Here is a 14,406-nt window from a genome sequence, read left to right on the forward strand (position 1 = left end):
ACACAGACACAAAGCCAGTGCTCAGGCTCTGTTGTGGAGTTTTGTAGAGCTGAGTCTTTGAGATTCTGCAACATTTTAGAAAGCAAATATCATCTTGTTGCTCACTTTGTAGATTTAATTAAAGAGGGATCTCCCGGCATTGATTCAGTTGAGGCATTTGCACTTGAGGAGATAAAGAGAAGGAAAAGCGAGAGAGAGCAGACAGGAGGTAGAAAAAAAATGCCATCAGATACCTCTTACTCTTTACACAGCCTGTGTAATGAACCAGGTCTGTCCAGATCCATTGTTAATGAGGAGAAATCCCTGGTGCCAAACTTTCAGTCTGTATGGACACACACACACACACATACACATACACACACTGCACAAGCATATAAAGGCTGTCCACACTTATTAATTTAAAACCATGGGTGTCTCATCCTATGAAAAGTAATTTACTGGCATGTCATTAAAATATCAGAGAGATCAGCTCTGAATTTGCTCAAATCTTCTAATATGACTTTTTTTTTTTACTTTGCCATGGCAAAAAGCATAGAAAGACAGCTAAAACTGGAACATCGGCAATTAATCAATACAATTAAGATAAGAGTGAAAATGTACCCAATCATATAGCTAAAAGTTCTCTTTCATAAGTTGTGGCCACAATTGGAGCTGGGTAAAAATTATGCTATCTATTGTCCAAATAATTGTCATGACAACTATCAGGATAGTGATTCCTAAAAAAAAAAAACACATTAAGATCAAACAACGCAACCAGAGTAGCCTGATTCGCGAAACAAATGACTCTTAATATGTAGAGTTATCGTTCTGAATCAGTCTGAAACACTGAAACACTCTGGCCTTGTTTGAATTAAAGCACTGGTAAAGAGATCATTTCTTTCATATTTTAGAAAAATGGCAATAAAAATTTGAAATATACCCAAATCAAATCACAATCAAATCAAGAGCTTGTGACTCACAAACAATTCAATAAGTATCAATAACCAGCCCTACATGCACAATCATTCTTTTCAATTAAATAGTCAGTGGTTGAAACTCTGTTATGGCTTGTTGGTCATGCTGGATGCTGTTCAATTTCAGTTCTAAGGCTCCAGATTTCAAATTCTGCCACACTGCCAGAATCGTCAAGGAGTGGTTCGAGGAACATGATGGTGAATTTCTGTTAATGCCTTGGCATACAAATTCACCTGACATGAAACCAATCAAAAAGCGGGTTTGCGCTACATCACCACCACCCCACAATTTACAGGAACTGGAGGACCTGCTGTTGACATTATGGTACCAGATACCCCAGGAGAATCAATGCCTCGACACATGGCCACTGTTTTGTGGGCTAAAGGAGGTCCCACAGGTTATTAGATAGGTGGTCATAATGTAATGGCTCATCGGTGTATATTAAAGGGATAGTTCACCCAGAAATGAAAATTCTATCATTAATTACTCACCCTCATGTCGTTCTAAACCAGAAAGACATTCTTTATTTTCAGAACACAAATTAAGATATTTTTGATGAAATCCGAGAGCTCTCAAATTAGTAATGCTGGGAACTTTAAAGCACTTTTATCCAGTGGGGATTTCTTTAAGACTGCAAGGGAAGCTTGGCTTCCCTTATAATGTCAAAAAATTATTTTGTTATTTGTCCGCGACCTGCCATGCTAAACTGCAAACTGTCAACAAACACTTCCTCATCCTAAAATGCACAGCGCAGCTGACTACGGCAGCTGGTTTAGTCCAAAAATGCGCAGCTCTTTTTGCGGTTGGGTCTGTTTAAGGTCGGATCGCGTTCTCACCAAAAACAAACCGCTCCAGGGTTTGTTTGAAAGCGTACCGAGACCACCTCTTCAAGGAGGTCTCGGTACGTTTGTTTGGTCTGCTTTTGGTGCGCACCCGAGTGCGATTGCTGCTTTCTCACCTGATTGGATGGTCTGTCGAAAGACTGCATCTCCTTTTGATTGATAGCGATTTTGTAAAAAGTCGCTGATGCTGTCGCTGAAGCTATTCGAGCTCAGTCCCATAGCGGATTTTTGCAAGTGTAGTCGAAAGACAAACTGCTACAACCTATTTCTTGGTATTTGCTTGGTGAAATTGCTAGCCAATTTTCATCATGCATTTCACACAATTATACACCACATTCCTTGTTTCAGTTTAACCTAATTCCCAATTTCCAGTCAATTTCCAGAATTTACGTATAAATAAATGGACAATTTTTATGATGTAGGCCGAAAATGAGCTTCCCCTCTTTGAAAGACCAGCAGCCGCCACTGCTTTTATCATATATGTTGTTTAATGTCTGGGGTGTCTGTAAAATGTGAAAGATGTGAGAACTCATAACACTGCAAACCTAGTCTACCTATAGGTACAAATAAAGTGAACCTGAACCTCTCTGACCCTGAACCTCTCTGACCCTCCATAGACAGCAAGGGTCTTACCACGTTCAAGGCAAAGAAAGGTACCAAGGACATCGACAAAATAGTCCATGTGACATCAGTGGTTCAACCGTAATTTATGAAGCTACGAGAATACATTTTGTGCGTAAAAAAACTAAAATAACAATGTAATTCAACAATTCTTCTCCTCCAAGTCGCCCTCTGCCTCTGTTATGGAGAGTATCATGACGCATGCGCGTGTTTTGATCTGCACCTAAAAACGCATGTGTGTAGTACCAGATACCTGTAGGGTCTAACGTGTGGAGCGACATGAGGGTGAGTAATTAATGAGAGAATTGGAGTGTAGTAAATGACACCTATTCTTACAGCCAAGGAACCGCGTGTATCTTGAAAAAAGACACTGTTGGAAAAGATTTATAGGCCTAATCAATATAATGATTCCATATCTCAAGTTTAGCATTTCCATACATCACACCGTAAATAATAGTGTGAAAACGATTACCAAAAGCTGTTAAGTAGCACCGTATTACAACAGTGAGAAGCCAGTGAGAATCAAAGCCACTGCCAAAAAAACACCCATCAGATAAACATCGTCAAGCTCTACATAGCGCACTCGGAATAACATTTAACATTACGAAAAGCAGCCCTATTCCCACAGACACACTGATCTGTGGCTACATTAATCATTAAAGCAACAACTGTCACATGATACGACTTATCTGTGCTTTAAATAATGATCCTCTGTGTGCGGCACTGCACAGACAGTGGCTGGCCATGAAAGCTTTCATCACAGTGATGAAATGTTTTTCGGTGGCACTGTGGCAGCAGGGCCAAACAGAGCTTTAATCATTCATTTACTTCACCCTGGAAATACATATCATATTTACTCCTTAAAAGCAGCTATCGATGTTCGTCTCGCATGTCGCTGCAGCAGTTCTTAAATTCAGGGCCACACAAATATGTTTAGAGGTCACTTTCCAATGCCAAACTGCATTATCACTGAAGGCGCACACAGACCTGACTCTGGTTATAATTACACGGAGAGTTTTTGAGAGCGCATAGGGATAAAATAGCCCTTATAATGTCCTCGGCATATCTCTATTTGAAGCCAAATATATTCCATTTCACAATGACTTCAGGGGAGAATATATTTTTATATGAAGTAACCTATAGAGTGTGACTGAATCTGAGTCAAGCTTTTCCAACAATACGTATGCATCATTTACAGCAACCCGAGCTGTATTATGCTTAGCAGTAATGGTCGGTTGCTGGTTGATATGGGAGCGGTTAAAAATCCTCCCAATGGTCCTCATTATTGCCATTGTTTAGAGCCATAAGCCATAGCAGCCCAGAATATTGTCCCAAGCTAGCTGGAGCTCATTGTACAACATTCCAGGAGACATATTTTCATAACTCGCATGCTCTTTTCATTCAATTCTGCTGGTCTTTCTCCCTCTATCACTCACTCCCTGTTCCAGGAGATAGACTGGCACCTCTTAAAAAGGTTAAGCATTGCTTTTGAGTTTCAGAGGCATAATGCAAGCTGATTGCTGAACACACTTAACACAAAGCCATTGTATTGCAGAAAATGAATCCTAACAATACAGGTTCAAAGCAGACATGTGGCTGGAGGCCAGATTTATTTAATACATATTAAAAAAAAAAAAAACACGCTTAAATGTCTGCACAAAATGCCACAGAAAAAAAATACAGCACACCGACTCACGATTTCTTTAGAATTTTTACCATTTTCAAAATGTTTTGCCTTTACTAGTTCATTTTAAATGGTCGTGCGGTTTAACAAATTGCTTATTAAAAGTACAAAATGTTCCATGTAGTTTTTTTTATTTTATTTTTCAAATAATACAAACTCATACAAGTTTTGAATTAGCACTAAAATAATTAACATAGCACTTCACGTCACACCTATCTCAGCTTCCCAAAACGTATTTCAATTTTGAACAATTTACATCATCATTTTTTGTTTCATTCATCACAGAAACTGTAGAAACAAAAGGTCAGATGAACTGCACTATCCCCCAAAGAGAATACAGCCAGAAATAATATTTTTGCCTTATTTAAAGTCACGATGTAAAAGAAATAGTGACAAATCTTTTCTTCTGTATTGCCATGTACATCTGATTAAAACTGATTACTGAAAAATAAAAAATGCAGGGCAGGGACTCCAATCCATCAGTTGTTGATTGGATGGAGGCAGATCCGAATGCGAGCTTGCAGTAAATTAAGAAAGAGGTGGCGTTTAAGTAGACAAAATGATTGGATAGTGGACAAAGTGTTGAATTATGACATTTTGATTGAAAATTACAATCTAAAAAAAAAAAATGCATGGATAAATTCTTCACAATAAAACCAATAAAATGTATTTAGAAAAAAAATATTTTATGTCAACTTTATGGAGCAGTGAAAGCAGATCACATCAACCAACATTTCTCAATTTGACATTGACACCACATTTCAAAACAAAAAAAAATTCCTATGATGCAGCCTGCTGGTTGTTTGAATTGGTATAACTGTCACATAGTGTAACACTTTCGTAGTAGTTAAGGATATTGATATATGAGACTTAAGCCTTACAGTCTTGAACAGCCTATGCTCATTTTTTATTCTCTAACATTTTATGGTCTCAATTCATCACTGTCCTCTAATCTAAATGTGGTGTACACTTGTGAAGAGGGTGTTTGCTGCCAGCACTGTGCCGCTGGGAAAGAAAACAGCAGACGGCTCTCCAGAGTCTCTTTACTCTCGTATCTGACCACTAGAACCAATTATCTCCAAAATGTCCAAGTCTGAGAACCAAGCCATTTCTTAAATGCACTGGTGGTCTTAGATTCAAACAAACAAAGCACAATAGTGGACTATTTTACCACATGTCCATAAAGCTAGATCATCAGACGATCACTGGTTTACCAGATCAATACGGCTGGAATCTCGCACCTGCAAAAACTGAAATGCCATATTTCATAAGTTCACTACATCTGAATATTTAAACAGAAGCAAACTACTTTGTAAGAGGTGTGAGTTTGGGCAATTCAAATAAAAAAGCATTCATACAGTAAACAGTAACATTGGTATAAATAATCAAGAGAGCAAAAGCTGAACCATGCTGTATGTTTAAACCATCATAATCATAGTTGAAAGTGGCACAAGATGAAAGCACAACTAGTTTTAATAGGATGGAGTACTGGTGGGTATCTATAGAACAATCGAGAGAGAACACCCATTAAAATGAACATCCTTTCACTAACAGTGAAATTGCACTCTATTCTATGGAGCGGCATGCTGACTCTTAATACTTTTTAAATTGATTTTCATATAGAACTCCCGTGGGGGGCAATTCCATTTCCATACGAGCTTGTGTGGCACTCTATTCACTCAATTAATCGCATAATACGATCAATTTCTGCACCAAGAGAAATTCTGCACCTTTCTTATAAGAACAGCTTAGTGATTAGCCTTTTTATAGCATGCTCCAAGCTCTGTTACATAGTATAAAAGCATAGACAACATGGCTGGAAGAATGTAAAGAGAAATGACAGCATTTTTGATATGTCATCCCCTGAACCACAGGAGGGCTGAGAGCAACACTGTAATTTACAAGTTTGCCAGAACTGGTCATATACAATACTGCAGAGCCCTGTAATTGTCTTTGAGAGTGCATGAAAAGAAAAGAGGATTCCTATAATTTGAATTATCAGCAGGAATATCTTAAGAATCCCCAATAGTCACTCTGTTATTGACAGTGCAAAAATATCACAATATCTATTAAAGTATATGCAGGCCTTCCTATAAGTTGTTTAGGTGTCGAAATGCACTAAATATTTCAATGTGTTCTAAATGGACAACAATAGGCTAATTGTTCAAATCAAATCAAATAAAAAAATAAATAAATAAAATAAAATAAAGAGTTAGGGTTAAACTGTCAAAGTTAACTGTAAACGTGCTTTGGAACTATATTTATTATACAAAGTAAAATACATTTTTTTTTTTTTAAATGAAAAATGTTTCTCTTTAATTGTATACATTAATTTAGTGGACAGGAAAAAGATGCACCCAATACACATTTAATTTGTCATTTCCAGATAATGTCTTTAAAACAATGTAAATATACATGAAATTATAGTGCTAGAATTTATTTTTATTCATTCTTTTTTTATACATTTACATATATACTATGTCAAAATCTGCAGTCATTAAGAATTTTAATGTGTTGGGAGAAATCTCTCTTATGCTTACAAAGGATGGATAAATGTACCGCAAAAACAACGTATAATTTTAAATAACTGTTTTTTTATTTTAATATAATGTATTTTATTCCTGTCATGGCAAAGCTAAAATAATTTTCAGCAGCCATTTCTCCAGGGCTGCGTTCAGCCCCGAAAAAACGGAGCAAAACGTTTATTAAACGGAAACGGTGATGCGTTGAACACCCTGTTCTGATGACGCAAGAGTTGCAACTATAGCAGCTGAGAAGGCCACTCTGTGTGTTCTTTTTGAAGAATTTTTTTAGAGCCTGATAAAATCGGTATAAATACATTTTTAACACTGCAAAATACGCTCGATGTTACAGTCACTGCCCTTGCCGTCCAGAATAAAAGAGAACATCCCAATCGAGTGAAGGGATTTGTGGAAACTGTGGTTCCTAATTATTGTGATCCAACATTTGCCTCGCATTTCAGGATGAAACTAAATTTCAGGTGAAGGATAATCCACTTCTTACCTCCGAGACTGTGTTATGATCTATATGACCTTATTATTTTTATTGTGAGTATTAGGCTTATCATTATTGCTGATCACTGTTGCTGTGCTATGATATTGTAATATTTACCATTATATAATCAGATGAGCATAGAAAAGTTTATGAAAGTGTCACTCCACAATACAATAGCAAAATATATAAATATATATAATATGTTTAATTAATCATTCAATCATTAATCATTAATCAGTGTCTAGCACACCTTCCCGAGGAAAGAATATGGACCAGAAGACATTGCAATTATTACATATTTAGACAGACTTAAAGAAGTTCCAGATCTATACTTGGGCTCTTATTATTTCAGTTATTTTGCCTTTAATGTAAATAAACATGTGCAAACAATATACTTGCTCTTGTGAATTTATTTAGATGTTAATTACATTTACGTAAAAAAATCATAATCATAATGTTGATATGCTGTTACTATAAAACTCTCGACAAACATGTCTTCTAATATCTTTGATTGTTGTGCATACCGAGCTGCAGCGGACACATATTAAATGACTTCACTTGGACCTATAGTGCGATCTGTCTCTTTAATATCACGTGGTTTCTATACACGTTGCTGCTGATTGGGCTGACATTTTTGACACAACTACCAAACAAGAGAAAACGTATCTCAAACTCCGTTGCACACCGTTTCCTGGAAACATGTCGTTCAACCCGGAAACCGAAGCAAAACGTGTGAGCCTGAACGTGCCCCAGCCTTTAGTGTCACATGATCCTTCAGAAATCGTTTTAATATGCTGATTTGGTGCTTGAGAAACATTTTTTTCTTGTTATCACCATTGCAATTGATTAGTTGTAATTCTAACTATTTTGGGGGCAAACAAATGTTTTCAGGATTTTTTGGTGAAAATTTTCAATAACAAAAAAATAACCTTCATAGTATGATTTGAGACATTAGCCATGAGACCCAGAACAGCTGTTAATATTTTGAAGCAGTGAACACTGTCACACTTACTTGAGAAAAGGTAACATTAACTGGTTGACAACTCAAATGCACAATGATTCAGTACAGCTAAATTATTGAAAGACTGCTTTTTACTTCCACTGACTTTGACTGTGTTTGTATTTATCTAATGTTATTTACTATCCCTTATACTACTCTTCACAGATTGCTATCTGCATATTTAAACGTTCATTATTTAGTATGTTGTTTTAGTATGCATGAATTTAGTGTTTACCTAATGGAGGTGGCCATGCTGTATTCAGGTTTTACTGCCAGCGAGTACATTTGGTCCTCGCAGTGTAGGCAAATCCTGACCCACAAGCACACACGCTTTCATTTCACTCATTTACAACCACATACCACAGAAATATCCTCAGAGAGGATGTTACAGCATTCTAATCAAACCACTACACATTCACACACACATATGCCGTACAATTGCAGGGCATAAATCTATTAATGCTCCACTGTTCATTCATTGGGAGATTTGGAGGAATCCCTTCATTATAGCACTTAACACCTCGAAGGACTATGTCCACTGAGACCAGCACTGCACACAATTTATCACCGGGAGCTTCAATGAAGCTACACACACACACACACACACACACACACAAATACTGCTATAAGCCAACCTACAATAACACATATCACCACAGCAAATTGCTCTCCCTCTCTGAAGACAATCCAACAATCCTGCAAACAAAAAAAGCAAGTCAAAAGACCTTTTTTTGAGACTATCAGCTATACAAAAAATTCCCAGGCCACGCAGACTTCAGCAACAGCCCTGGAGGTGCACCATCCAAGTGGCAGGTGTTGTGCCGTGATGAAATTCATGAGAGAACACCAGGCTAAATTACAGTTTAACTGACATCACACGCTCACTCTAACAAGCCTATATCATCAAGAGATTTCACTGATGATAAACTGATGAACAAGCCAAGGTTCACTGCAACTGTCAGTCACAAAAAACTTCCTAAGACAACAAAAGAGGCACTAATTAACAAAGGCTTCTCAGTGGGATGTGGTTATGCTAGAAGAGTGACATCATAATGTGATTGCTTGTGTGGTACTTGGCTCAAATTAAAAGCAGTTGGCGTGCAGATTCTTAATTAATTCTTAATAAAGTTCTTAATAAATAAAGTATATGTATCCAACACAACCTTGCTTGGGGCAAAAAATGTTCATTACATTAAAACTAGCAGTGGAGATTTTAATAAACATTAATTTTAATCTTTTGACTGAACAAAAGATTCATTCAGTGGCTCTTTCTGCAGGTTGGTGGAGACAAGTTAAGTGTCTTTAGTGTTATAAATTAGTCATTGAATCATTCAAGGGTTGTTCACACTGACAGCGATTGGCAGTGACACATTAATTTTCAAAATGAGAGTATGAGTCAATTTATGCAAAAGAGCAGCAACAGACCAGCAACTAATGATGGGGGCCCAGCAAGTGATCCAGCACCTGATAATGGGAAAAATGGGAACAACTACTACCAATACATTGTGAAACTCTGCAACTTCTGATGATTTAATCACTGCCAGTGTAAAAGGGACTTTGTTAATAGTTGTTCTTGAGTGAAGTCTTATTATCCTTGTATCAATCTACATAAAAAGACAACAACAATAGCCCAGTTTCAATTATATATTGTCATAAGCCATTTTACAGCATTCTTAATTCTATAACACTCAAACCGAAGGAACAATAGGCCTTGAATCTGTCCGCAAAGATGATTGGTTCATTCACTGCACTCAAGAACAATGTATCCCAGTTCATTCATGAGCAAGATGTTCCCTCACCAAGTCCAACCACTAGCTGCAAGACATGCTAGTTCACAGGATACACTAAAAGCTATTTGCTTGTTCTGTAGAGAGTTTAAGGAAGGTAAGCAGTCAAACTCTTCAAATAGGATTTGGGTAGGATTTGTTAACAAACCACCACTTTTAACAAAACAAAAATTAATTTAATTTTTTTTAATTAAAATTTTTATATTCATATATTTAACATGTAGCCTATGCTTCTGATTTTAATAACTTTAAATGGCATTTGTTCAAGTTCCTTCATACATGGCGCTTTGGTATTATTGAAATGAACCATTATGACCATTATCAAAAAATAAATAAATAAATAATAATAATAATAATAAAAATATTAATTTTATTTAGTTTATTATTATTTAATTTTTCCCTGCTTGTAAACAGTAGTTTGTATGTGCTCAAAACCCCCTTTGAAGGCCGCAAGTGTGTTCATTTTAGGTTATGTTGGACCTACATTCCAATATCCCCCCCAAAAAATATAAATAAATAAAATAAAATCAATCAATTGAACTCACTTCAGTCATACTGGATGACTCCTCCAAACAATTCAAGACACTTTATGGCATTTCAGCACTTATTGTGAAAACTGTAGTGGCTAATACCAAGTTACACATAAAAATGTACTCATAAATTGTAATTTTGTAGGTAGTGAACTTTACAGTAGTTTCATTGTTTATCGGTTGACTAGCATGTCAGCGCGATTCAACTACCTAACTACCAACGCAGAATCAACGGGGAAATCGCACGGCGGCGGGACGTGCTTCTACATCAATGAGAGTTGGTGTACAGATGTAACTGTGTTAAAGAAGATGTGCTGTTCAGATCTAGAAACGCTCTTCATTAACTGCAAGCCATTCTACTCGCCGCAGGAGTTCTGCTCGTTCATTCTCGTGAGTGTCTACATTCCACCGCAAGCGCACGTCAGCACAGCTTTACAGAAACTCGCTGATCTGATCACAGAGAGTGAGCAACAACACCCAGACTCTGTTTTAATCATTCTCTGGGACTTTAATAAAGCAAATCTCTCCCGCGAACTGCCAAAATACAGACAGCACATCACATGTCCCACCAGAGACAGTAATATAATGGATCACTGTTATACAACAATAAAGGACGCATATCACTCTGTTCCACGAGCAGCTTTAGGACTCTCAGATCACTGTTTGGTTCATCTTATTCCATCCTACAGGCAGAAACTTAAGTCTGCAAAGCCTGTGTTAAGAACTGTTAAAAGATGGACTAATGAAACAGAGCAGGACTTACAAGCCTGTTTCTCTCTCACTGATTGGAGTGTTTTTGAAGCCGCTGCCATCGATCTGGATGAGCTCACAGAGACTGTAACATTTTATATCAGTTTCTGTGAGGATATGTGCATTCCTAACAGGACTCATCTAATCTACAACAATGACAAACCATGGTTCATTGCAAAACTCAGATGGCTCCACCATCATCCCCGTCCCAAAGAAACCCAAAATTACTGGACTAACTGGACTATGAAATCATTTGAAAGACTGGTTTTGGCTTATCTGAAGGACATCACTGGTCCCTTACTCGACCCTCTGCAGTTTACCTACAGAGCAAACAGGTCTGCGGATGATGCAGTCAACATGGGACTGCACTTCATCCTGCAGCATCTGGACAGACCAGGGACTTATGTGAGGATCCTGTTTGTGGACTTCAGCTCCGCTTTTAACACTATCATCACGGAAACCCTTCAGAATAAACTAACCCAGCTCTCCGTCCCCACCTCTGTCTGTCAGTGGATCAACAGCTTCCTGACAGACAGACAGCAGTTAGTAAAGCTTGGTAAATTCACATCCGGCACTCGTACCATCAGCACTGGAGCTCAGGGCTGCGTACTCTCCCCACTGCTCTTCTCCCTCTACACCAACGACTGCACTTCTAAAGACCCATCTGTCAAGCTCCTGAAGTTTGCAGACGACACCACACTGATAGGCCTCATCCAGGACAGTGACGAGTCTGCTTACAGACAGGAGGTTAAGGAGCTGGCTGTCTGGTGCAGTCTCAACAACCTGGAGCTTAATACACTCAAAACTGTGGCAATGATCATGGACTTCAGGAGATACCCCCCTGCTCTCCCCCCACTCACCATCATGAACAGCACTGTGACTGCAGTCGAGTCATTCAGATTCCTGGGCACCACCATCTCTCAGGACCTGAAGTGGGATATTCACATAGACTCCATTGTCAGAAAGGCCCAGCAGAGGTTGTACTTTCTTCGCCAGCTGAGGAAGTTCAATCTGCCTCAGAAGCTGCTGAAACAGTTCTACTCCACCATCATTGAATCTGTCTTCTGCACTTCAATAACTGTCTGGTTCAGCTCAGCTACCAAATCTGACCTCAGAAGACTACGGAGGGTAGTCCGGACTGCTGAGCGAATCATTGGTACAACCCTCCCTACTCTCCAAGAACTGTACTCATCCAGAGTGAGCAAAAGGGCTGGTAAAATCACTCTGGACCCCTCACATCCAGCACACTCCCTCTTTGAACTGTTACCGTCTGGTCTACAAAGCTCTGAGCACCAGAACGACCAGACACAGGAACAGTTTCTTCCCTCAGGCAATCCATCTCATGAACACTCAACAATAAACGTGGAACACACAACTATAATGCATTATCCATTCACCACACTCACTTATTTTATTTTTATTTTCTCATTTCTAATTTGCACATACTTGACCTGTACATACATAGTTGTTTATATTATATATTGTGTTTTTGCTGCTTTGTACATTGCCTATTTGGATTTGTATATATTCTTTTATTATCTGTGTCCTGTCCTGTTGTTGTCTTTCTGTTGCACTGTGGAGCTTCTGTCACTAAAACAAATTCCTCGAATGTGTAAACATACTTGGCCAATAAAGCTCATTCTTATTCTGATTCTGATTCTGATGTCAGCTAGCCTCGCTCTGACTCAGACCTGCATTGTGTAAACAAAAGGGAGGTCTCAGAAGTTGCATGAAGACTAACCGTCATTTAGATCCGAGGAACGGTCTGCCATCCAACGATTTCAAACTTGGTTCATTCCATTTCTGTCTCGGCACACATCGATAGTGCTTGTTGATGGTGGTCGCGCTATTAAAATGGGTTAATATGTAGCGCTCTACCCCCACCTGCCGTCGCGTGGGAAGTACCAGCCTCTAAAATACACACACGCTTCACAAGAGTTTGGCAGCTGATGGTCGAGTTCAAAGACGCACTTGAATCACCGGAGCCGTTTTAAACTACATACATCCACTGATGTGTGTTTATGATTGACATCTGTACAAATGCCCCATAAACGCAACCTTTATTTTGGTTAGCTTAAGAAAATAACTCTGATTCATCTACTATAATTTTTCAATGAAATGATTCATATATTTTTTAAATAAATAAATACAATTCAAATATTATCTGTGCATGTGTATACTTCATGTAGGCTACTTCTATCATTCATGTACTTACAGCCTATCTATATTATAGAAATAGATACAAAAACTAGTCATTTTTAATTTCTTCCCCACGTAAACTGCGATACAAAGCGTTCTGTATATGTAAATGCAAAAAAAGTTGCTTTTTGTCTGAGATTACTATCAAATGCAATCCATATCTTAGCAAACGCTACATCTCCTCCAGACCACCTCGAGAACCTTCTGCAAGAATTCTCACGAGTCTACGATAACAAGTGCAAACAGAGAGGCTTAATAAAAGGTAAGCTTAATCTATCAAAAGGAATGTTTTCTCCAAAGGGACGTGCCCAAACTGCAAAGCAGCACCCAACAAATCCGCCCCACTCCTCGTACGGACCCCTCATTCAGATAGACCCCTTCAGTGCAATGCTGGCTTAGAGCAAGTCTATTTCTCACACTTCTCACAATCATGCGTCCATACCTTGACTGCCACCGACGAGCAATCCGAGGAAACAGAGGACGGTCCGGATCATTTTGAGCAGGTCCTGATGGACAGCGGCCAGTGCTCGAAGTGAGTTGAACGGACGCTGGACGCTGGTTCTCCCTCTCCGCGCGTGTCAGTCGCTGGCGCGCACGAGCTCGCTCACTACTCACTCGCTCACTGTCTGCCACAGACGGGATCTGTTGAGTAGCTGGAAGCAGCTGCCTCAATGCAGCACTCTTTCAAATGCGCCCAACCTACCAGCAGCAGTGCATCGCGGCAGGTAGAAACCAATGCCCATCATCAGTTCAGTCATAGGTAGCCCATTGATTCTCGAGCAGCCGCACGTAAACAGTGGGGTCCTGAAGTATATGGAAACCACATTAAAAATCAATATTTTTTTTTACCATTTCAACTTGATATGAATTATATTTTGTGATTTTAAAAAATGTACAACAAGGAAAAGTGATGATTTAAAATGTTTAAGAAAATATCGGTTACACTTTATTTTAAGATGTCCTTGTTATTTATTCAAGTACTGAGTAATATTAATTAACTTGTACTTACACTCTAAAAAATAAA

The 14,406-nt window shown here is 38.5% G+C and overlaps 1 protein-coding gene across 1 annotated transcript in view; it reads right to left on the bottom strand.

The window, feature by feature from the left end:
* The window catches only part of LOC306877035 (neural cell adhesion molecule 2-like), a 213,201-nt gene extending 199,202 nt beyond the window's left edge, over window positions 1-13,999 (bottom strand). Inside the window, exon 1 of the mRNA XM_079428556.1 lies at window positions 13,825-13,999. Coding sequence (XP_079284682.1) covers window positions 13,825-13,876 — 52 coding nt within the window. The 5' untranslated portion in view covers window positions 13,877-13,999. The remainder of the gene's footprint in view (window positions 1-13,824) is intronic.
* Between the last annotated feature and the right edge of the window lie 407 nt (window positions 14,000-14,406).

This window comes from Barbus barbus (genome assembly GCF_936440315.1).
Source record: "Barbus barbus genome assembly, chromosome: 11".
Classification (NCBI taxonomy): Eukaryota; Metazoa; Chordata; class Actinopteri; order Cypriniformes; family Cyprinidae; genus Barbus; species Barbus barbus.